Source organism: Mytilus edulis, chromosome 3 (genome assembly GCF_963676685.1).
Source record: "Mytilus edulis chromosome 3, xbMytEdul2.2, whole genome shotgun sequence".
Taxonomy (NCBI): domain Eukaryota; kingdom Metazoa; phylum Mollusca; class Bivalvia; order Mytilida; family Mytilidae; genus Mytilus; species Mytilus edulis.
The window spans coordinates 25,671,668-25,697,491 of record NC_092346.1 but is presented as its reverse complement, the minus strand read 5'-3'; the positions used below and the strand labels follow the sequence as shown (position 1 = coordinate 25,697,491).

Sequence of the window (25,824 nt, the reverse complement as noted above, 5' to 3'; positions counted from 1 at the left end):
TTTGTAATTTCAATAATGCAAATGTTGAAATTAAAATAGCAACAATTTAACATGTAAGTTTTGCAAATATTCAAAGTCAATGAACCATGACTGAGGGAACATGGCTTAACAATATCCATGGAAATGAGATATGCCAATGCTTATACAACTGCATACCAATCATTATTAACTTACCACTAGTGGTTCCCCATTAACTTACCAAATCACAAACTAATACATGAAAACTAAGCAAAAGTTTCAAAGTCAATAGACCATGACTGAGGGGGCAGGCCCAAATAATCTCCATGGAAATAAGATATGCCAATGCTTATACAACTGCATTCCAATTATCATTAAATTACCACTGGTGGTTTCCCATAAACTGATCTAATCACAAACATACATAAAAAAAAAAGCAAAAGTTTCAAAGTCAATTGACCATGACTGAGGGGGCAGGCCCAAAACTCTCCATGGAAATGAGATGTGCCAATACTAATACAACTGCATACCAAATATCTTTGACTTACCACTAGTGGTTCACCATAAACTAGACCTAATCACAAAATAATACATTGTTGACGACAACGCCAAAACCGCCAACATATTTGACAACAAAATCTGCATTGACAACTTAAAATCTATGTATAAATAAAAAGTTTTCACTTTCCTTTGTCTATATGATGCCTTCTTTTTTTCACATCCTTATGTGGTATTCTATGTACAGTTGTATCATGTGTGACGAAAATTTCAAAAAGATTTTAAAACCAAATTCCTCAGAAGCATATAAACTAAATTGATTTTTTAAAAGTTTTATTGCCATACAAACATTTATCACAGTAACGAGGATTAAATAATAATTGTCATAAGATATATAACATCAGTGTACAAAAAAATAAATTTAAAGAAAAGGAGTGGAGATGCATCTATTTTTATTCCAATCATTACATTTTGTGGTCATCAGTGTTGTATTACATATAACTAATGAATATTTCATCTCTGACAAAAACATGTTACATGTTCTAAAATGAAAAAATATCCAAAGAACCAAGGGAAAATTACAGTTACAATACACACATTTATTATAATGTATTGGAAATAAGAAACCCGACTCTGAAAGTATTTTGTAAGTCTACTATGACCTTGCTAAAGTCAATATGGCACTTTGATTGTTTATAAGTAGCTAATGAAGAATTTACTTATAGAATACACACTGATCTCAGCAGAAAGATAAAACAATGAGACACATCAAAAGTTAAAAAAATATGGATGGACAGAAAAAAATATCTCTTGAAACTTCAGCTACAGGCTGTAAAAAATTGAATGATGTCTTCTGAAAAACACTAAGCAGCAATTGTTTTGACAAAATTAAAATTATTTCAAGGACAATATCCAGTTGTTAAGAAATGAATACATCCAACTCTGTTCCATACCACATCCTTTTTTATACTTTCTACCCTATAAATTAGCTGTTTGAAAAAAGACAAATCACCCTACAGCGACACATTATTCTGACTTTGTGAAAACTAGTCCTTGCTGTTACTTCTTAATGCTGCATGTTTTTCAGAGAAACAGCAATTGTCATTTCTAAATCCTAGTTTGAGCAATTGACGAGTCAAACTTACCATCCCACATACTGAAAGCAATAAGATGAAGATGGTAATTTTGTCCTCTCATTGTCCAAACATCACACTATTAACTGTTGCCTATTTCCCACTTCTATGCCTTAAAACTTATACATTTGAATAACAGTAAATCTACAAGCGAAATTTTATTAAACAATAGATTCTACTTGAACCAACAATATCCAGATTTAAGTATGACAAAATTTATCATACAAAATTCAAAATATAGTAATAAAAAATATCATACACAAGTTGACCCACTTTCAGCAACATAAAATAACCATTGAAAAATCCCCATGAACACCCACATGAACCAATATGTAAAAAATCAGAAAATTCTACTTGAAATAATTGCAACTGTACCCAGAATTAAGAAGGACAAAATTGATCATACAAAATTAATAGATATTATATACTGTATTTGATTATTACAGGTGAGGCCAAGTATTTTCCAAAATTAATTGCTTGATTTATGTTTAATTTAAAAATTAGCTCAAATGTAATTTAGTGTGTCCTCCAGCCCAATAAAACAATGTTTTGATTATTTTTATGAAGCACCACAGTCAATGCATGATTGATATTTAATTTATTCAATTAATGGTGTTGTATTCAACATAAATCATATCAATGACCAAGTTCAGGACCCCCACAATGAGACTGGAGCAGGAATTTCTGATTTGATTTGAACTACCCTGAAATCTAAAAACATTTAAAATCCCTCAAAGTAAGACATACAAGAAGTAGTCATGACTAATTATGTCAGTTCAGATATCTTTACAATATCTCCTTTTATGTAGTCTACATATTTGGTGGAGATCCAAACCATTATAATTGAGACCTATTTAAATGTATAAACTGTTTTTCACATTTAATGGAAGTCAACTTGATTTACTCTCTTTTTTGTCAGCTATTTCAGTTGTTCAATGATACATAAATACCCAAATTTTATCTGAATTTACTGCAGTTAATTAATTAATCCCTCATAAGACAAAAGAGTTACCACTAGTTATGCAAATATTTAAATCAAAACTTCCCACATTATAAAACAATCAAATTATAATTTTCATGTAAAACATTCATATATTTGTACCATATTCATTTGCAATCATTTCAAAAGCAATCAATTTTTTTTACTGTAGCAACATCAATTTAACATTAGAAATTACATCATTAATCTATTTATAGATTTGTGTGCTTATGTAATAAATGATTGGGGGAATACACTTACATTAAATGTGTATGTATTTTAAGAAAATTTAAGTATACTAATCTGAGAAATTAATTGCATGATTTCTTTTTATTACGTTTTTGAAAGATAAGTTTATTTACCATGTACTTATTATTCTTAAAACAAAGATTTTAAAACATTACACTTTAAGAAACAAGACATTCATCTTGATTTTGCCAACAAAAAAATTATATTCATAATATGTTAGGATGTCAATTAAAACACAACATTCTTAATTCTTTTATTTTACAGTGAATTTGAACTATATGTACACTACACCTCAGGTTTATTTTGCTTTGTCCACACGTCCACAATGGGAGTGGGCACCAGGTGGGCATAATTTCTAGCTTGTTCACTCTGCCTACCCATAGGAGTTGACATGCAATTTCTTTTGTTCAATCTAAGTGTCATATCTCACTCAGCCTTAAGTAGTGGCTTTTACATGCATTGCAAAGAATGCTTTTTATTATTTTGATTGTATGATAATTCTTAAATCCATAAAACATTAAACAACTTTTTTTTCATTTAGTATGGTAAATGGGACAAAATTTACAGACTTTATTTTAGCATTAAAAAGTGGAAAGGTTTAACCTCTGACAGAAAATGAAATAAGCACTCAATGACATTTACTGTCATGAGCTAAAGAAAAATATACAAAACTATCACAAACATAACTCTATACCTATCACTTCTATAATAGCAATAAATTAATACACTATATTAAATATGACACAAAACAACACAGTCTTAAGGAATTTTTAATCAAAAGACAATGGTAACAAACTTAACAGTCGTCAAAAGGTTATCAAAAGGTTACTAGGACATAAGTCTACTAAACTACCAGCTGCAACTGGACATAGCTACGTTTTGGGATTTTTCTTTGAGAGATTCTTGAGATTGTCTTAATTTTCTGGTCACATCTCTATGTTAAGTAATCTTTAACCATTAATACTAAGAAATTTTTAATGAACATTTCCTTACTACAAACAACCTTTGGAGGGACTTATACTATAACATTCAATCAGAGGTAGTACTAATACAAGCCATATTTATTCACTTGAAGATGTTATATTAGTTATTCTAATTACTTGTATGAGAAAATTTGTAAGATTTTAATTTTCTATCAAAATTTGAATGATCTCCCCTTAATCATTTCATTGTCCCTAAAATAATACTTTTGAGGATAGAATAAAAGACTACAACAACAAAAACAGACCTTTGAACATCATTAAAGAGCAATTTCTTCAAAGTTTGACTTACAAAATGTACAGTGTATTAAACCTGTGTTACCCGACACACTGGGGGACCAGAAAAAATGTCAGATTAAGCAGGGTGTTGGAATATTCAGGTTTTCTCCCGCCATGATAGGCATTCTTTGGGACCATGAAAATGTGTTGGTTAAAGCAGGATGTCGGAATACTCAGGTGTCGGATTAGGTAGGTTACACTGTATTTATATATTAGTTAAAAAAAATCTATATGTCCAAGGGACATAATTCCAACTCCAAAATTATTCACATATTCAAGTAAATAAAAAACACTTGGATAAGAATTACCTCTGACTGACATTCTTAACAAAGAAAACATACAATATTTATTTCAAACAATACAAAAATTATAAATTAGCAATAGAAAAATTTGCATAGAACATTTGCATAAATATAAATATAATGATCCTTAAATAAAGATATAATATGCAGACTATAAATAAAAACTTTGTGTGTATATATTTATCATGAATCAACCCTGAAAACCCACAAATCTACAAGCTAAACTGCTAATGTTTCATGAATTAGTAAGCTTAGTTTATTATATAAACTTCAATGCAGATGACATTGATGTTAGTGGTATTTAAATATATACTTTACTGTCTATAATTTAAGACAAACCATACTGCAGTTGGTGCAACTTTTTCCCTATGTCAGAAATTTTTCAATTTAATAATTATAACTTTAAAATCTATGCACTATATTTGACTTAGTATAAGCCACACAAACACATTTGTAACAAACATTAAATGAACAAAGGAATTTGACATAAATTTAAAACGTACAGCTATCCAATGTTAAATGTTTCTCAAGAGTCAACCAATGTTTAAGTATAAGGAGAAACACTAGTTTGATTGTACTAATTGAATTGTCTATTATAACAATTTTTCACAATGCAATATTCCCAGAAAACATTGCACTGAAAAGTCCTTTTATGATTAGTTACTATATCTATTAAAGAAATTAAGAACTGAATGGAAAAAAATCATAATATATGACTTTAAGCCCATTTTAACATATGTTCAAACTCAAAACCAGTCAGTAAATCATAATTTTTGCAATAAGAATATTGCATTTATCAATTTTAAATATGATCAAGACTTTAACTAATGTAGGTTGTTCAAATCATGGTTTCAAATAACCATATCAATAGCAAAAGAATTTGGGGCATAATTAAAACTTAATTGTATATATATTTTTAACAACATGACAAAAAAAAGTTAAAGCCCTCATCTGAAAAGACAATCATGTTGTCATTTTGGCAAATTGCAAGGTTTTGGTTTTGTTTCATTGGTTTTAAAGGTATCAGTCTTTCTAAAATGTAGACAGATTTATTTAGACATCTTCTTTTGTTTTGTGTTCATCTGTCTTGGCCAGGTTGACAACAGGTTTGTGAGAATACAGGAAAGTGGCTGCAGTTACAATTCCAAGTGCCACTACTGTGTACATGTCTATAGATATACCAAAAATCATCCAGCACAAAACTGCAGTAAACATCAGTTCTAAAGCACTGGCAAATGTCTTCAAAATGGAATTCAGCGATCGCAGGAATAAACTAGTGACAATGCCAATAGCGGCATTGTTCAGAACTATACATATCACGCTTGGTTGGGCCATAGCGCTGAGACTCGTAAATGTGAAGGCATTGGCCAAATCTCCTTTAAATCCCAGAGCTATGACGTTACATAAGATAGAATCTAAATACATGAATACATTCTGTACCATTATATGGACGTCGACACCTTTGTCTTTCAACAGGTACTCATTGTACACACCTGCAAAACATGAGCTAAACACCTGGACAATGATCAGAAACAGGTGAGGATCAAGGTAGGACATGAAATCTGATGATGTGGCACTTGTTTTTTCTGACATTTTACCATACTCTTTCAAGATACATCCAAATGTAAGGCATCCTAATGATACCCACTGAAGTGTTGTCAATTTCTTATTGAAAACAATCTGAAAAGAACAATTTAAAATGTTACTAGATATGGAAAATTATAATATCAGTAACCACCATGGATTTACCAGTCATGTTTTTACTCATAATATTTTGAAATACTTGGAATTTTTGTTAAATGATGAAAGTAACAGTTCAAAGTTTGGTTTGTCTGAAGCTCTTTTCGGATTTTTCGGAGGTATACAACGATAAGGGACCTTAAAATAGCCCAATCCATTCCAGGTCAACTTTGACAGAACGATTTGGACCTTAGTTGCCTAACAATTCCAAGAAATATATGTTGTATAAAGAGATTTTTAACTTTTGAAATTAGCATCTAAAGGAGCCTGTATTTCAGTGGCTGTTGTTAGTTGCTGAATGCCATATTTGTTAATTGGTTTCTTTTCATAAATTAAGCCATTACTTTCTATTTTAAAATATTTTTTCATTTGTCATTTTGGAGCATTTTTAAGCTTGCTGTGTGATATAGGTTTTGCTATTTTTTTTAAGGTGGTAGATTAACCTATAGTTTCCTTATTCCACATAATTTGGTCTCATTATTAAATATATCACATCTTCATATTTCTACATATTTATCTTGAGTGAACTGTATTTGTAGTTTTTCTTCCTGTTAAAAAACAAGAACTCACCTGGAATATCACACCAGTCAATACAACTCTGAACTGTAATAATAGGAAGTATGTAGTTGGATCATATGATGCCAGGTTTACGAAAGCCAGGTTATTGTATAAACAATATAATGCTGATGGTACCATGTAATACAGTAACACTGAAAAAAAATAATAATACACAGTTGATATAAACTGTGAGTCACTTTTTTGTACATATGCGTTAATTATTAAAAGGAAGAAAATGCTTCTCTTAAGATTAAAATAATTTAAACGCATGTATTGTGTTAATTTCTTCACACAGTTAAACCTAAAATTTATAAAATGCTTTGCAAGCTTTTAGAAGCAATTTCTTCTTAAATACTGACTTGGGCACATCGTGCTTATTGTATCCCCTAATAAAATAAATAGTAATAAATAATGATGTGACACGCCAAAAGATTTTTTAAAGTTCCAATGGCTAAAACTTCATGCATATTCACCATGATGAGAAATAATCAAGTTTATAAGTTTAGCAGAGGCTAAGAATAGTCATGATAGTATGAAATACATGTCAAGCAAATGTTTGGAAATATTGATACATGTATGTTGAATATGGACAAGACTTAAAAGTCTGCCAACAGGTTATCTACTACTAATCTCAAAAAGATGTATCAAGAAGGGTTTTATTTCACAAAGATAGCATGCAACTCTCCCAAATTCAGTCACTAAATGAAGGTAATAATTGAAAATCCTGCATGGCTGTAAATGATAAACCTGTTGTACCAAACTAATGAGTCCATTTTCATAATTTTCCTCAATTATTATTAAATGTTTCAATTTTACTCCACAAACATGGTTGTTAAAGAACTGAAATCTGTTCACTTAGTGTGTTGTTTCTGAAAATTTTATTTGAGTTTTTACAAACTTTCTGTTATAGAGTCAGCTGTTTTTCAGGTTTTTGTTATTTGTTTAGACTTTCATGCATACACTGTACCTATCCTAAGTCAGTGGTTGTCGTCTGTTTATCTGGTTCATAAGTGTTTCTTGTTTTTTAAATAGATGAGACCGTTGGTTTTCCCATTTGAATGGTTTTACACTAGTAATTTTTGGGGTCCTTTATATCTTGCTGTTCGGTGTGAGCCTAGGCTACTTGCTGAAGACCATACCTTAACCTATAATGGTTTACTTTTATAAATTGTGACTTAGAAGGAGAATTGTCTCATTGGCACTCATACCACATCTTCTTATATCTATAACACTGTATATGTAATGTACTGCATATTGCCCTACATGTACCTATAATTATATACATTTTGTGTTGTAGACGATATACAAACAGTAGATAAGAATTCCTTACCACATATTTGTTACAAATACGTTGGGTTTTGCATATGCAATAACCTCAAAAATGCCTGGGGCAAAAAAGAGGTTATTGGTTATTGTGCCCTGATTCCAAATGACGTGACGTCATTGCGTCCTTAACGACAATTGATAACACTTTTGTGATACAAAATTTTAAATTTTACCTGTTATGTTTCATTAAATTGTAATAATTGAACTTTTTGTCTCTATTCTGCAGAACTTAAAGTCATATGAAACGAGTGAGTGAGTGGTGAAAAATAATGTTTGTCCAATTCTTGAACCAATGCATGTATACATCATAAACTTAGTCCTATGTGCACGATTTTATCATTATTTTCGCAAATATATCATATAATCGCTAATTTTTTTCTCTCTGTTTGTTATGATTTAAAAAATATGGCTGCTCATTAAATGCCGTGATTTGAAGCCGAGTTTTACCGATTGTCACCTTATAGTAAACAAATCACAAAAAGCATGGGTATTGAGCACGTGTTTAACATGTATAATCAGATATTTGTTTATTTCAATGACAGATCCATGCGTATTGTGGTCACCGGATTTTTACGAGGAGGGTTACGCTCGGGTCACTATGCATACGGAAAATATGTCATTGAATTGCTTGCTGGCAGCAAGCAATTAAAAATAAGTACACTTCTTCTAAATGTGGACAAATTAAAGAATTTTCCTCAGAAAAAAGTATATGTACATAAAGTTGTTTAATGAAAACTATCCATTTAGTTATAAAAAACATATGCATATTTTTTTTTAATTTGAGGTTTCTTATGACTTTAAATATGTGATAAATAGATTATAACATGTCTTTTCCATTTTGGCCCTGGTATCATCCCTCGACCCATATCCGCCCTCAGCTAAAGCCTCAATGGCCTATATGGGAGTCTCAGGATGATACCAGGGCCAATATGGAAAAGGGCAGGTTATAATTTATACTTACCATCTTTATGCTTGGAAATATCTGACAGCAGAGAACTGACTGTATTACTGAAAATTGAAAGAAAATACTAATGAATGGCGATGAAAAATAAACATAAAACTAAATAAATGATGTTCACTGGTTGTAGTTTGTTGATGTGGTTTATAAGTGTTACTCATTTTTTTGGTTTTCCCGTTTTAATGGTTTTACACTAGTATTTTTTAGGCACTTTAAAGCTTGCTGTTCAGTGTGAGCCAAGGCTCTGTGTTGAAGACGGTACTTTGAATTATAATGGTTTACTTTTACAAATTGTGACTTTGATGGAGAGTTGTCTCATTAGAACTTATACTACATCTTCGTTTATCTATAAATGAAAATAGAAATATATCTACTTGAACTAGTACAAATGTACATGTGCATGTTACAAATGAATTTTGACCTTATAATATATAAATTTGCGCATCATTTGATATACAGGTTCAAAAAGTGCTCCCATCTACAGTATAATGAGGCTAGTTAAAGAAGATATAGCTACTGGTGGAATACCTTTAATTGAAAAAAGGCAAAATAATAAAAAAAACAACACCCCTCACATGTACAGTTGTCATGAAGTCTCATCATAAAAAATAACTTAAATCTGCAGGATTTGTGAGAGGTCAGTAAGTGCTTAAATTGGTCAGATTAACAGAAGAAAGAAACCTGTCAACTGTATTAATTAGTAAGAAAGTTCTTGTGTTGAAAATCAACTTAAAATATAAAATGTTCCAGCGATTTGATAATTTTCTGCTGGAGTTTGTGCCTTATATTTATAAATGGGGATTTTTATCCAGATTTTCAGTGTTATATAAATTAGATGATGTGGTATGATTGTCAATGAGACTACTCTCCACAAGAGACTAATTTAGATAATTAAGCTACATACATGTAAATTTCCCTTTTTTTTATAAGAATATACATTGTTACTATCAAATTGAATGTATTAATCTTTTAGCAGATTAAATGTAGAACTCAAATTTGCCTTTGTCATATTAAAAATTGCTTTGAACTCATTTTGAAATATTGAAAAAAAATATAGTTTTTAATCATCTAATCATAAACCAGTTATAAAAATTAAATACAAATGTAAGTAAAAAACAAAATAGTTTATGTGTGTACTGTGTACAGATTTCACAGTATTATCACCTCCATAATAAAACTAATGCTAATAAAAAAGTCAAATATCAATTTTGTATGAGAAACATTATACATTGTATTTACAAATAAGATGCTGAGAATGATATGACTGTAAAAATAGATTTTATATATAAATATATCTAAGTTGGTGTTCTCCAAAGAAATTTCAATTTGTGACCAGGAAAAATAAAACATATATAAGAATATGACAAAATGAATGATAAAATGAGCTAGACAAATAATATAATAACTCACTCTTTTAAAAATATACAAGCAGCTGCCACAAGCTTGACACATTCTGTCAATAACACAGCTGTAACGGTATTGTAATTGTATGTGTTGTCTTTACTTTTAGATGCTGTTACCAAAATACCTGAAAGAAAGCAAAGATTTAGGCATTATTGTCAGTATGTACAAAAATGCAGTTTTTACAAAACATAAAGATTATATAAAATGCTTTCTGTGTTATACACCAATGAATATGAACATGCATATTATATTGTGTGTCTCATCAGATCAAATATAATTATTTGCAAAATTAAAATTCTATGATAATGACAGAAACAAAATCAAAATTTGAATTCAATAAAACAGCTGGTTAAATATATAGCTAAAAAGATAATTGGACTATTTTATAAATTAAAAAAATGTCCTCAATCTTACAAGTTTCTATATGTCTAGATTGACCACCAGCCCATGGTTATGACCTACAAATGTATGCTTTATGAACTCCATGGTCATCATTTGTTGTTGTGCTTAGTTTACTGCTGTATTATTACAATTGTACTTCATCCATGCAATTGCTGTGCCTGATGACACATAGGACAAGGCCATGTTTTATAGCACATGGTGAGTATTTATCAAAGGTTGTCACAGGTTGTACTGTATTTCAAATATGAAGGAACAGATCAACATCCTTTTTTCAATGAATAAAAAGAGTTAATAATATCATGAATATGATTATGTGATACATGTAATAAGCTCAACACTACAAGTTTTAAGTTCACCATTATCATGATTATACAATTTTGGTGATATACATTGTATGTAAGTGTGAGTAGAACTTGGAAGGGCCATGCACCTCAGATGTTATGAGCAATGCCTTCCTGTCCTTTAAACATTACATATAGAAAATCCAAACTAATCTTGTACCATTTTTGAAATAACATGGATAAAAGTGCCCTTTTCACAATCGATTTTCTATCAGTAAAAATGATTGTGAAGTACAATGTACTGTCTTAGAAACAATAATTCTTTCATTGTCATGATTGTTGTTAAAACAACCCATTTACATGTAAGTCACTAAGTGACATGTGAAGTCTCTTCACAATCATATCAAATTATTTTCCAACACTTACAATGGACTTAAAACTATATTACAATGTTTATAATTCTTCAATGACTTTTAAGACCTTTTCCATCAAAATTTAAAATCCATTACTCTTCCAGTATTAAAATATATATTACCAGGACATATATGAATGAATGATTGAACACATACATTTACCACACTATAATAATAATAACCAATAACAATTTACCTTCATGATCATTATCCTTAATTAGAATCCAAAATGTTAGTGTTGATAATTACAAGTCAAGGGTCATTTTCTGATTTGGTCACCCTCAAGCTAGCCCTATTAACTCTATTGAAGAATTTCGTTTTTACAAAATACACCGCCTTGAACCTGCGTCAAATATATTGGTACCTATATAGAATGATGTTGTAGGTTTGAGGTGACATTGGTGATATTTTCCAGAACAGAGTTAAATAGGGTTTAAATATGTTAAAAAGGATTCAGTTTCTAAGGGCTAGCAAATCAAAAAATTGTTCTGGACTTAATTAGAAATCCAAATTGTTTTTCAAGTGTAGCTGTACATGTGTTATTTTATATATGATCATGAAATATGAATATATTCATGATCATGATGATAATAAAAGATTACTTAAATAAAACAAATGTACATGTATGCCATGTTGAACATGTGGGAAATCATATATTCGTAATACAATATACATGTATGAGGCGGGAGTGACCTGTGAAAGGGGACGAAGTCCGTATCAATTACCTTTATTTAATTCTAACATATTTTAATGTTTAAAAAGAAACAGAAATACTGTCATGACTGTAACGTTTAATATTAGTCATATTGTCGTTTTCAATGTAAATAAAGACACGCTATCATCAGGTAACGTTTTTTTTTCATATCAAAGAATAATCGAAATGAAAGTTATTGTGCACATTCCTATATACATTGTACAGGTATTACTAAATTAATTACTAGACTGATAAATGTATTATACTCAAAATTTCATGACAAACGAGACTGGAAGAACAAAAGAGATTATTACTGTGCTAAAGCGGGAAACTAAAAAATGTTAGAAAAAAAAGTTAATGATTTTTTAGTTCATAATATAAATACATTAGAATTTTTTTTTTTTTTTTTACTGTTATAGGGCACTTCGTCCCCTTATAACATATCTATGAGGCCATAAAAAAAATAGGTTTGTTTGTCCAAACACTACCTACCCAGAAAAAAAAAAGCCTACTCAAATTCTTTTATTTTCCTGATTTGAAGAAGTTTTTTTTAATCAGATAGGCAAGAAGACTAATAAACACCTGATACTTCAATTTCTCTTTTTGAAAAAAAACAGAAAATGCCTACCTACATTGTACCTACCCACTGTCTCAACCTTTGGGTAGGGTTTGGGCAAACCCAAATATTTTTAATCGTGGCCTGATCATCGAAAAAGAAACTTAACCAGGTCGAACATTTTTACTTTATCCTGTTTGTGAACTTAATGAAATTTGTCAACTGCTTATTCAAATTGTGATACTTTCTGATACTGATAGAAAACAAAAATTATGAGTTCTCTAGGGAAACTCGCCTCAGATCAATTAGTTAGAGTTTCAGTATCTGTACAAAGATTTGCAATAAGTGATTTGTATTGTATTAAAAGTCATATTTTTTACAAAATATAAACAAACTGTGGCCTTGGCTCAGTAATAAAATTCAAAATCATCTTACTGTTGTTTTAATTTTGCATAAATCAGTACACGTATTTCAACAGGTATAAATATACAGGCTATATTACAGTTTAAACCTGTCTCTTATTACCTTTATCATTATGCTACAAACATAACAGCACTTTTCAAGAAAGGAGATAGATCAAAACCAGTAAATTATAGACCGGTATCGCTTACATCAGTACCGTGTAAAGTAATGGAGCACATAATCTTTAAACACATCATGGAACACTTAGAATGTTATAAGATCCTTGCAGACTTCCAACATGGATTTCGGCAAAAGAGATCATGTGAAACACAGCTTATTATTACAGTTGAAGAAATAAGCAGGTATTTAGATTCCAAACAACAAACTGACTTATTGATACTTGACTTCAGTAAAGCCTTTGACACCATACCCCACATCAGACTCCTCCATAAACTAGACCACTATGGAGTCAGAGGAGACATCCACGGATGGCTGAAGTCTTGGTTAACAACTAGACAGCAGAAAGTACTAGTAGACGGCGATGAATCATCATCTGTAAATGTAAAATCTGGTGTACCACAGGGCACAGTGCCAGAATACTTGATGACACCAGCAAGAATGACACGTCAGTTCCATCAACAACGATTTGTCAGATTAGGATCAAGTTCTGAACAAAGAAAACATAGCTTCTTCGTTAGAACCATCACAAACTGGAATGAACTACCGCCTAGCTTATTGGACATTGATGACTATGAGGCATTCAAAACCAACCTCATAGCACACAGATGTCCGTAAATCAGCACACACGTTTTTGTCTGCACTGGCACCTGTACGTATGATTTTAAAAGAGCACATTTTGGATGACACAACTTTAATTTTAATACATTCGTGTGATGAGTCAACCGACTCATTGCGGATTACCCATGTAGATGTAGATGTAGACATCTAGACCCTAACGAAAGTTTTTGTTTATGTTCTCATGGATATGGCTGTCTTGTCATGTCATCACTTACCTTGATTTATAAACAGTGCCATATACGAAATAAATATGATCAAACTGAATTTTGTAGGAAACAAATCTTCTGAACACCACCCCATCTTGATAATTGATTTTGCTATGAAAAATAGACTATCGAGTTTGTGCACGCAAATTTTTTACTCGGGTTACAATTTTCTTCCAAAGTCAAAGATAAAATTTGGTTGTGATAAACGCTTTAACGACTAGATAATAACCGGTTCCACGGCCCATACGAAACTCGGACTATATCTAACTCGGCCTTTCACATATTATCAGTTACTTTACTAAATCTGAAATTAATAAAAAATAATTATCAGTGGCGGACCCAGAAGTTTTCATAAGGGGGGCACTAACTGACTCCAGTCATCAGTCATGCTTCAGTGATTTCCTATATAATCAACCAAAGTTTTCCCACGAAAAGGGGGGGGGGGGGAGGGCACTGACTGATATAAAAAGGGGCTCCAGTCTTGCTTAAGTGATTCCCTATATAATCAACCAAAGTTTTCCCACGAAAAAGGGGGGAGGGCACTGACTGACATAAAAAGGGGCTCCAGTCTTGCTTCAGTGATTCCCTATATAATCAACCAAAGTTTTCCCACGAAAAAGGTGGGGGATGGATGATTAAGAATGGTAACAAAAAATCATTTTGAACATTTTTAGCAATAAAAATTATTACGATAACAATTAAGATATAAATGGTAACAATTAATAAGCAAAATCTAACCTTTATTGATCTATTATTTGTCTTTTCTTTCATATTATTTTTTCATAACCGGCTTTCAAAATAATTTATATTTGTTTGAACTGGAAATATGACACCTTTTCAATCACCTTAATTTAAGTAAAACTAATTATTATGTTAATCAATCAAGTTGGAAAAAAATAACTGTAACTACATGAAAATTAATGTAATCAAATAAATACTCAGCAACGCCAAGACAAGCCAAGACAAGACGTACAGTTTTATTCTTTAAAACCACTGTAGGCATATATATTACACATTGGTACATGCAAAGAATGAAACGATGATATATAAGATACAAAATTAAGTGTGCACATGACAATAAAAGAATGTTACAATAAATAGTGATTATAATAATAAAAAAAAAAAAATAGACAAAGGCTAACCAGGAAGAACTGCTAGGATTTACAACCTTTATAGTTTTAAATATATTTTAACTTAATCCTATATATGTGTTGTAACGTTTGTAATACTTTACTAAGCTTGATAACATTTACTCTGCTACAATAATAATTATCCAAAACAGTTCTCGAATCGTCTAGGGATCTACAATTCAAAAGAATGTGAAATTTGTCAACTTATTCTTGACATTGACATGAAAGAGGGGAGAAAGATACCAGATGGATATCCAAACTCATAGATCGAAAGTAAACTGACAACGCCATGGCCACTCAAAGAGGAAAACAGACAAATTATAGTATAGAAGACACAATATAGAAAACTAAAGACTAAGCAACACCAACCCCACCAAAAACTGGGGGTGACCTCAGATGCTCCGGAAGGATAAGCAGATCCTGCTCAACATTTTGCATAAATTACAATACCTTCTTTCTCTATCTAAACCTATTCATCTACCAGTTAAAATTGATCATCTATGATTTAATTTTTCGTATGTTTATTAAAAATAGCATTTAAATTGCAATGATTTCTCAAGCTTTTAAAATTTTCGAAAATTAACATACCAATTAAAATTAAAAAAAACATCGGTGCAATGACGAGTAACCTTTTTAAAAAAAATAGGTCTGTGTACTGGTGTTCATTTACAGTCAAGATTCGAAAGTTTACTTGTAAAAAAAATTATATGCACAAGAGACTTTAGATTAATCGTAAATAATCTGAATTTAAAACTGAAAAAAAAAACATTTATAAAACTTCTATTTTCATTTGTACAAATATTTCCATTTTTATTTTTTAGACCAATGTAATTGTTTGCGTTTTTCAAACAATATATATGCTAACTTAGCGACAACAACTTTATAGGCGGTTAAACTGAAGTCAATTCTTAAAAACCAAAAAGGGATATATAAGCATCTGTAGTCATGTTTAAAAAAATGTACAAGCGTCTAAGTTATTTTATTGTATAAATTTCAAGATTTTTATAGTTTAATCAAAGTAGATTGATATGATTCATTTAACATCACAATCCTCGAGTCATAATAATACTGATGAAGGATATTTGTTATACGAAATAGTTATAGATAATTACATTTAATGTTTCCTTTTTTTGTTATCGGTGTTGTTTTGTACACTTTTTAGGCTTTTATATAATTTGTTTATTGTGTACATGTATCGTTACTCATAACGATCCAGCACTCTCGTTGGAAAGATCTTTGACTAGTATTCACAACAGCAAATGGAATTTTTAACAACCTTGACTAGCTATACAGCCCTTGCATTGTCGGCTCGGTGCCCGAAGGCGTTTAAATATTTTGTGCAGTCGGTCGGGAACAGGTGGAAGACGCAATTTTTTGAAGGCCGACATCTTGGTTTTGTGAGTTGTTTTGGTTTGGTTTGTTGACTATTTTGATGTGTTATCTTCACAACGTCTGCTTTAAGGGCCCGTTTGATCAGCTTGGCAGTCCGCTAACCACGATGATGGAGTACTGGTCGACGAATCTCGGACTTATTAGTAACGATGACAGTAAGACCAAAGGTCGATTATCCATTACGAAGGATACAGCCCTCGGACGTCAGTCGGTATACCCTCCCCCAAATTATAATGGGTTTTGGAGTGTATGCTGACGCTAGTATTTACGCGGTTTGACATATGTACAGCGTTGGATTGGTTTCCGTCATCGAAAATAGTATGTCGTTGATCCATCTATAGTAAACCCTCAACGTAGATAGCGGGTAAATGAGAGCTGACCCAGCACGTTCGTTCAGCTGTGAGGACTGAGACGTGACTGCAATGGACTAATATTCAGACGTTTTAAATATGTATTTATATAATATATACATTTGGGTTTCGTGCAGCTCTTAGAACCTGACAACCGAATTTGAGTTCTGCTGCTAACATGTACATTGGAATGGAATGCAATTATTTCACATTCAGTGATAGACTTGTCTGTAGGCTAAAGATAAAACAATTGCTCTGTCATCTACCGGACATGGACAAATAAGAAAGCCAAATTATCATAATTCTTTACCACCATCTCTTTTTATTCCGTTTCATTGTCGACGTTCACATGAGAAATGATCACGAAACCGAACTATTTTCATTAAACATGTGAACAACGCTCAATCCTCAATATAATTTAATTTCTGCCTCCTAGGTCATATAGATATATTCAACAATAAAGAATTCTTTTTTTGTATACAAATCAGCCCGGATATATCTTTGATTCATATAAGGGAATGATAATAAATGTTTTTGTTCTGTCCTACCATACACATTTTTATATGTGACGCACATCAGCCGCGAAATCTGGATTGAAATTGAAAAACACCTTCAACAATTAAGTATCTTTTCGCGAGCTTTACGTACTGGCTTTTCGTAGACCAATGCATTTTTTTAAATGCTTGCCATCATATTTGCCTTGTAATACCATGACATTTTTCAGCAGTATCTTCCAATTTCACGATAAAAAAAAATATTTTGTTTACTAAACCATAAACAACCACAAATAACGAATAACACCATACCAATGATCGCATAACTACTTGAATACAGTAGAAGCTATCTATATTACTAAAAGACACCAAACAAGGAATCGCTAAATCTACCAAAGATCAACATTGCCTGAACCTTTAGACGTAGTGTGAACCATAGCTTCGTAACGATGTCGAAATTTATCAACGGAGAATTGCTTTATTGAAAAAGATTGATTCGTTGATTTTCTACAACTTACTTCAATGATGGGACAGCTTTTAATGACTATAAAGACAGGTTGACATTTTAGATTAGCCCTTGCATCAGACATTGCTGTTCCATATTACATTATGACTAACCTTTTTTACTTTAAGCTTTTAAAAACTTCCCTTTCTTCATCTGTTGGTAATAAACTTGTATGATTCTCAATATAACGTGACATCTATCTTGAATCGAAACGATTTCTTCTTGTATTTTCAAGATTCCAATTCATCAGTTCTTGGCCTTGATGAAAGATAAGTTGGTCGTCGTTGCTATATTTAGCTTGTTGTTGAAGTCTTACGCATTATAGAGCTTTACCATATTCTAATTTCATATTGTGCCTTTTTGTCTTCAGGTTTACGTTTATTTCTGTAAGTATATCGAAGGATCAATGATGTGTATCTCTCTAATATCTCCCTTTGACCAACGATGTTAAATAAAAAAAAATAAAAAAAAAAACCAAGTCAAAACTAAATTCATCAGAACAATGTTAGCCATAACATATTTGTTGACTTTAATCAGTATAAACCTATTCTGGGTTCACCATGATGTGGTTTGACTAAACATTCTCACTGATGGATTAACATATTTAAGAAAAACAAATAGTGAAATGAGAAGAAATATATTTATATACAGTTTTACAAACAACTGTAAAGTAAGCGAACTCCGACCGATGAACGTACTAAAATGAGCAACAGACTGTATGGAGTCGAATACTCATTATAAATAAAATTGACTTATTGGTCATGGTAAAGTTTTCTTTGCTTCATTTCCTGTTTATATAACTTTAGAGATATTTACATTGTAAAAAGTAAAATCACAAAAATCATGGATGATACTGAACTCCGAGGAAAATTCAAAACGGAAAATCCCTAATCAAATGGCAAAATCAAATGATAAAAGACATCGAACGAATGGACAACAACTGTCATATTCCTGACTTGGTACAGGCATTGTCAAATGTAGAAATTGGTGGATTGAACCTGATTTTATAGCGCAAAACCTCTCACTTGTATGACAGTCGCATCAAATTCAATAATATATTATACAACGATGCGTGAACAAAATTTACCATTATGAGGTAAATAAGTATGCTATTCCGAACAATTATATACTTGCACCTGAAAAAATAAGCACATTCATGTGTTATAACCAATTCACGGATCAAACACAACTTTTAGTTCAAGGTTGTATATATTATCACCGAGGACATTACCAATTCCAGGGAGTCACACTCCTGTGCTGACATGGAGTAAATTGGTTCGTTAATTTTCTGTAAATTTTCATTACTTTGAATAATTCGAAAAAACGATGGTTGTTATGGCAGATGTTACCAAGATTTGTAAAAAGACAACTTTGATATGTTTAGTTTTTTTTTTAATTTGCCTGCCAAATGTTATGATTTCGACACTATTGATGAGTCTTGTGTAGATGAAAGCGCATCTAGAATATTAAGAAATGTTCAAAAAGTTTCTTTTTAACATTTTGATGTCAATTTTGCATATTTCTTGTATTTCAACCACAGAATGAGTGGCAACCTCCATTGTCATATAATGTAGACAACCAGTGATCTCGCATATATTTCGAAAAATATGTTCAAAAATAACATTTTAATTGTTCTTTGTCTAAATATAACTTGTAACTTTACACATATATTTCACCATTGATTGAATAACACATTCTAAGGTTGTATATATAAGGTTTCCCCGATCATCACGAATTTCAAAGATTTCACTAAATGCATACATCTATTTTGATAGTCATGTACGTTGCACTCGTCTTATATTAATAAGAAAGAAAGCTGAAAACCAACTGAAGTTGTAAAAGAAATAAACAATTTATTACAAAAAAATGCAGCTAAAATCTTCACTTATAAAACCAAAATGCCAACAAACAAACAACAGCTGACATGATAATAATTATGATGTTGCGAAACATCCCATGAAAGCTGAAACTAATGCCCTCTTTATGTTTATCAAGATGGTTATACATGTAGTCATCTGCAAAGTGTAATATTTGCTGCAGGGACATTAAAGCCAGGATGTTCACATTATCATTAAGATCCATTTCTGATTCATAATTTTTTACTGGTAAGATATGTGACCTGGGCAATCCCATTATCTGTGAAACTCTTTCGACTGTTTCCTTGACCAAAGGACTGTAAAACACATTTGATAAATCTTCCTCTGTTCTCTCACAAATCTTGTCTATCTTTGTTAGCAAAACTACTTGCGGAATACCTACAATGTATATCAGAAAGAGTTGCTGAAATCGTTGAATCAGAATGATTGATTGCACATGCTTTCATATGTTTGTGTTTCCGATGCAAAAGTCATATAAGTATTTTTCAAAGTTAATTTTATTATGTATGGAAATTTTCTATCGAGTTTCCGAAAAAAAATATGACAATGATATTGTCTGAGATGCTGCCTAGTTTTATGTTTATAAAATCTAAAAAAAAAAAAAAAAAAGAAGGCCATTATCATTATTTTAGTTTTTCTAAATTCATTTCATACTTTGTCGTTTTCAGAAAAATTTAGTAGAATGCATTGGCGTGGTGTTATTAAACCGAAACAACAAACCACTCAACGATAAATTTAAGTTGTTTTTCATATATGATAATTCAAATGTGATCTTTTTTATGAATGTTGAAATATTTTATAAAATAATAAAAGCAATTAAAGTTCTTTACTGTCATACCTCGTTGGTTCATGCGCATCTGTAACTTTTTTAACCTTTCGGCGACCTTTTCTGCCATAACGTCAACGGTGGTGCCATCTAAAACAAGCACCACACAATGAATTGTTTCACTGACGTGTGCGCTATCTACAAATCCTAGCGTGTCCGTTGAAACTGGGACCGATGGATTGAACTACAAAACAGAATGTAAATAATCATAATATGAGATTGAATTCACTGGATTTGTTTCTAGGTTTCTTTCAAAATAGAGTCGAACTAATATCAGCTAAAGATACGACAAATTTTAAAATATTCAGTTATATCTTTCCATTTGGAATGTGGCGAAGGAATTTTAGGCCCAAAAAATAATGTTCAATTTCCCGTCCAATATTATATTTTTTCTATCATTAGGCATTGCTTTTCTGAATAAGGTTATCACTTATTGTTCAAAGTTTTATTCTAATGAAAATGAAATGACCAATTAAAAAAGTTCAATTTCAAGGAAAATAGAAATATAGACATCAAATTAGGAAGGAAAGGCTGTACAATGTAGTTTGAAGTTTTGAAATATAAAAAATCCAAATCGTTATCATATATTTGCCCACACTTATGGCCTTTTTAATATTATCGGTTCTTATTCATCGCTTTAGGATTTCATATATTTGGCGCCGAGCGTCGTATTGTAGAGAATTCGCATCTGTTAGAATTGATGCTGTTAATCTGATTGCATCTTTTAATCATTAAAAATGTAGCAATTAAAATATAGAACGGGTATCCAAAAATTAAAGATTTTGTTGGCTTTTTGTCTCTTAAGCTTGTGTTTGGAAATAACTATTGAGAGGTTCATATAAGTGACATTTTTTAATGCAAATACTAGAAGCAATCTCAAATGTCTGTACCAAGTCAGGAATATGACAGTTGTTATCCATTCGTTAGATGTGTTTGAGCTTTCAATTTTTGCCATTTGATAAGAGAGTTTTCATTTTTGCATTTTCCAATGAATTCGGTATTTTTTCTTTTTCCGTTTACTGAATTTTAAAAAATACCCATAGATATATTTTCACAAGATTCTGCAGTTAGTATTACGTTTTCCATTATACTTTTAAACTTCTCAAACAATTATTCTGAAAATCATTTATAATATATAGTTTTTTTTTATAACCAATATCATGTTAGGAAACAAATAGAAAGAAAATAAAACAATTCACAGAACCAGCGTGAAAAAAATAAGGTTTCAGTTGATTAGATTTTTGTTACCTGGTATCCATCTTGTATGTTTCCATCAAGCAAATAACAAATTTCATTCGCATCTACTCCTTGGTCAGCTTCAATTCCTCTCGTGTCATGAAGTCGGAAATTCATTGGCTTCCCTCTTATTCCTTTTCTTATTTGATACATTCTATACTATAAGGGAAAACAATGGACTCGATAAAGGGATATATTTAAATGCCGACTGGAAATATATAGATTAACGCGCGTTTGTCGTACTACTCTACAAAAAAGTGCGATAAAAGATAAAAAGACCTAATCTTTAATAGTAAAGAAAAAACCAATAGTATGGTAAATCATTTTACGATAAAAGTTCGAATTTATTCTTTAAGAATTTCTAGGTACATTGTTTCCCATACATTGCTGATATATTTCCGCGTTCAGCTGAGTTTTTAAAGGCTGAATTATATTGTGCATCAATATACATATGGCAAAAATTAGTACGAAATAAATGTCTTTTGGTAACCAAAAGCAGGTATCTTTTGCTTTGTCGCTCGAATATACTGTGGTATGGTCCGAGCAGGTGAAACCACTTGAATCTTATTCATAAGGCGATATCAATTCATTTAAAAATATACAAAACCGTCGATACAAATATAAAGGAGAGGAAACTGATATGGTTTCTTTATAGCATACAAAACACCATCTGTTTAAAACCCTTACACCTCGTAAGATCGTACACATAAAACGTATTATACTCATGGTCACTTTTATACATATGCAGTCGTTAATTACAGTCGACAATAAAACATGTACTTCAGTAATTAAACATTTAAACTTACCACAGTTGTAAGGCTATGCTCTGCATTACCACTACAAGCCTGACTTGTTATATATCCTCTGAATATTGAGTTTATAGTGTTGTAGAAACTTGACTTTCCTGAGCCTACCTGTCCCACCAATAAAATCCGTGCTTGAGGAATTTTTAAACCATGCAAAGGTCTATATTTTTCTATTTTTTCCTTTAGCTCAGCCATCAGCTGCAATGACAAAAACAAATTAAAGAAATATCTATTTTATCTCAAGGAACTGATCTTATGCAAACATGAAAAGACAAGGTAAAACAAAAGTGTTTTTTCAGTTATCGTCAGCACACAGGTATTTCTGTTTGGCCGAATGAGTGCAGTTGTTCATACTATCTTAAACGGTAGAGTTTACACTAGTCATATATTTGGTAAATATTGAATAAATAGTTACCATAGGTACCAGGATTATAATTTCAAATTTTGCAATTTAACATAATGAAGTATAATGTGTTTTCAGTTCTGTTAAAAAAAAATGATAGAAGATACCAGTATTATTATATGGTATTCCATCAATTGTGTTGAAACATAGATCAATAAGTTGGTTCTCTATGTGGTTATCTTTTGACATCATGAAAGAGGTTTCAACTAATACTTCATAACATCGAAACAAACTTAAATTCTAATTACTTCATTTACACTGAATGTAACTACCAACTTATTCCAGACGAGGTAAATGTTATTACATCAATTAAAACATATTTGATAGCGTAGTGCTATTGGATGCTGGTATACACGAAATCTTCACTTCTTTGGTGTTAAAGATCTTTATATTTTTATGGAGTTGTTGACAAACTTACATAATGTACGGTATGTTCTTACCTTTGTGTTCCATTTAGGTGTCTTTCTCCATGGCTCCTCTAAAAGTACAATGACAGCTATACCCATTTATTAAATGTTCAATTTTCATTATCACCCCTTTTGATACATTAACGATTTTATTTGCATTATAAGCATACATCTGGTTTTTTTAAGCGCATTCTAAACATATTTTAAATATTTTGAATAAAATATACTTTTAAGGCCATCCATGAATATCATCAAAACAAATAAAGAAATTCTGATAACGACGATTCAAATGAAAACAAGGATGTATGTATGTAAATGAATTTCCAAATATCATTGGAAAATAATGATATTAAATTTAAATCCATCAGAAGTTGACTTTATTTTGTGTCTGCTATTCTGTTTATAGTTTCATTGGCTTTATCACTAATTTAGTATTGAAAAAAAAATCTGTTTTGCATTTTTAGCATTAATGTTGAAGATAATACTATATACAGGCTTAAAAAGCTAGACGTTTACTTGTAAAAAGCAAATTTGACGACATACGGAGTGAGACCTCATGCCTACCATTCCGGAACATTTGAGATCACCCAATGTTTTAGAGGTGTGCGCTGTGATCAGTCCGTAGTTTTCTATGTTGTGTTATGCATATTATTGTTGGTCTGTTTGTCCTTTTCTTTCTTTTTTGCCAAGGCGTTGTCAGTTATTTTCGACTTACCATTTTGAATGTACCTTCGGTATCTTTCGCCTCTCTTTGTCAAGGTAGAAGTTGCATTTCTTTTCCAGTTATTTTGAGGAATAGATACTCATTGTTTAAACGTAAATTTCCTAAATCACTCATGAATTTGTTTGTTTGTTGGTTTGTTTACCTTTTATATTGATTCAGGTCATGATAGATGCTAATCTTAAAACCTTAATAATTATCACATATAAATGTCACTCACCCTCAACTAAATATACTTCAATATCTTTTACTCTCAGGTTGCCATTAGCAATAGACTTATAATTTTCGTCATTCATTGTGTATGATGATCCAAAATTTGTTTTTCCATTCAAGTTGAAAATTGTACCATCAAAGTTAACTTTGCCAGAAAAGGTTTGCAAATCTCGGTCACCGAATGTTGGTCCGAAGTCGGCATGGTCATATATGCTATTTCGATAATTAGCTATTGGCATTTTTACCGGTGACCATGTGTCATTTTGATAAAGTTTGAAGAGGAAAGATTTTGTGTCCGTTTGAAAGTTTCCAATACTTCTCCAACTGACTGAAGTGTATCCACCATATATGAAATTGTCATGATTATAAAGGATCGTAACAGTTGGACCTTTATTGTTACAAGCATTATGAAAAGCTGTTGAGGTACACCCGTCTCCAGAAGCCTTATACAAAAGTGTGTACTTTTTCATACCACCAATCCACTTTGTCATTTGGCTTCGATCTTCCTTTTTAAATTCGACAATCATTTTGATAACCTGCAACTGTGATTGAACTGTTTCGATAAATATATTGTCTTATGATTTCACAACTCCCTACCTTAATATCCTTTGATTAAGTCAAAACATTATCCAACGACAAATTACTTCCTGTTCATTTATACCAAGGTTATACGAATTATCTTCCGTCATCCGTGACTTACGTCGTCTATGATAACGTATTACTGATTTGATACCTCTAGTGTACTGTTATTTCGTAGAAAGGCTTTCTCCTATTTCTTGTATCAGATGAAGAAATATTTAATTTTAAACAAATGAGAACAATTTTTAATCGAAAGAAAAAACAAATTTTGCATATTAACTCATCATAGATACCAGGACTAAATTTTGTATATACGCCAGACGCGCGTTTCGTCTACAAAAGACTCATCAGTGACGCTCGAATCCAAAAAAGTTAAAAAGGCCAAATAAAATACGAAGTTGAAGAGCATTGAGGACCAAAATTCCTAAAAGTTTTGCCAAATTCAGCTAAGGTAATCTATGTCTGAGGTAGAAAAGCCTTAGTATTTCAAAAAGTCAATATTTTGTAAACAGTTTTGCAAAGAGTGTATGTCAACGCAAAATGTTGATTTACGATTATTATATGCATCGGAAATAGGCACCGAAAAAGTTGTGGTATGTTTGTTATTTAGGTAGTAATTTAGGGAAAACAATAACATTGACCGTCATAATTTTTAACCGTATAAACTTCCTTCCAATCTAGCAAATAAACCTTAAATGTGTATTGCATTACACAATCACTAGCTTGCAATCAATATTTTCAACAGATTTTATATCTAATTCTAGTATTT

The 25,824-nt window shown here is 31.2% G+C and overlaps 2 protein-coding genes across 3 annotated transcripts; both read right to left on the bottom strand.

Annotated features, from left to right (window-relative positions):
* Nucleotides 1–772: 772 nt before the first annotated feature.
* Nucleotides 773–14,316, bottom strand: LOC139516066 (UDP-galactose transporter senju-like). Of its 2 annotated transcripts, none has more exons than XM_071305885.1 (5): nt 14,126–14,316; nt 10,371–10,488; nt 8,964–9,010; nt 6,689–6,828; nt 773–6,058 (listed from the first exon to the last, which is right to left on the bottom strand). In XM_071305885.1, exons 1-5 carry the CDS (start codon nt 14,208–14,210, stop codon nt 5,432–5,434), a joined length of 1,017 nt encoding a protein of 338 aa, XP_071161986.1. In that variant the 5' UTR covers nt 14,211–14,316; the 3' UTR covers nt 773–5,431. The 2 variants fall into 2 exon arrangements, with proteins under 2 accessions (XP_071161986.1, XP_071161987.1); XM_071305886.1 differs by having other exon boundaries at nt 6,689–8,230; nt 8,799–9,010; nt 14,126–14,276.
* A 5,279-nt stretch (nt 14,317–19,595) lies between these two features.
* Nucleotides 19,596–25,163, bottom strand: LOC139516065 (interferon-induced protein 44-like). The gene is made up of 6 exons (XM_071305883.1): nt 24,484–25,163; nt 23,576–23,613; nt 22,733–22,930; nt 21,939–22,085; nt 20,703–20,874; nt 19,596–20,242 (listed from the first exon to the last, which is right to left on the bottom strand). Exons 1-6 carry the CDS (start codon nt 25,001–25,003, stop codon nt 19,869–19,871), a joined length of 1,449 nt encoding a protein of 482 aa, XP_071161984.1. The 5' UTR covers nt 25,004–25,163; the 3' UTR covers nt 19,596–19,868.
* Between the last annotated feature and the right edge of the window lie 661 nt (nt 25,164–25,824).

Excerpts from the sequence above, each read along its gene's own strand:
- LOC139516066 (XM_071305885.1), bottom strand. The coding sequence starts at position 14,210 with ATGGGGTGGTGTTCAGAAGATTTGTTTCCTACAAAATTCAGTTTGATC. Across the intron at positions 10,489-14,125 it reads GGCACTGTTTATAAATCAAG|GTATTTTGGTAACAGCATCT; the intron begins GTAAGTGATGAC and ends GCTTTCTTTCAG. Across the intron at positions 6,059-6,688 it reads TGACTGGTGTGATATTCCAG|ATTGTTTTCAATAAGAAATT; the intron begins GTGAGTTCTTGT and ends TGTTCTTTTCAG.
- LOC139516065 (XM_071305883.1), bottom strand. The coding sequence starts at position 25,003 with ATGATTGTCGAATTTAAAAAGGAAGATCGAAGCCAAATGACAAAGTGG. Across the intron at positions 22,086-22,732 it reads AGCATAGCCTTACAACTGTG|TATAGAATGTATCAAATAAG; the intron begins GTAAGTTTAAAT and ends TTTCCCTTATAG. Across the intron at positions 20,875-21,938 it reads ACATACAAGATGGATACCAG|TTCAATCCATCGGTCCCAGT; the intron begins GTAACAAAAATC and ends TCTGTTTTGTAG.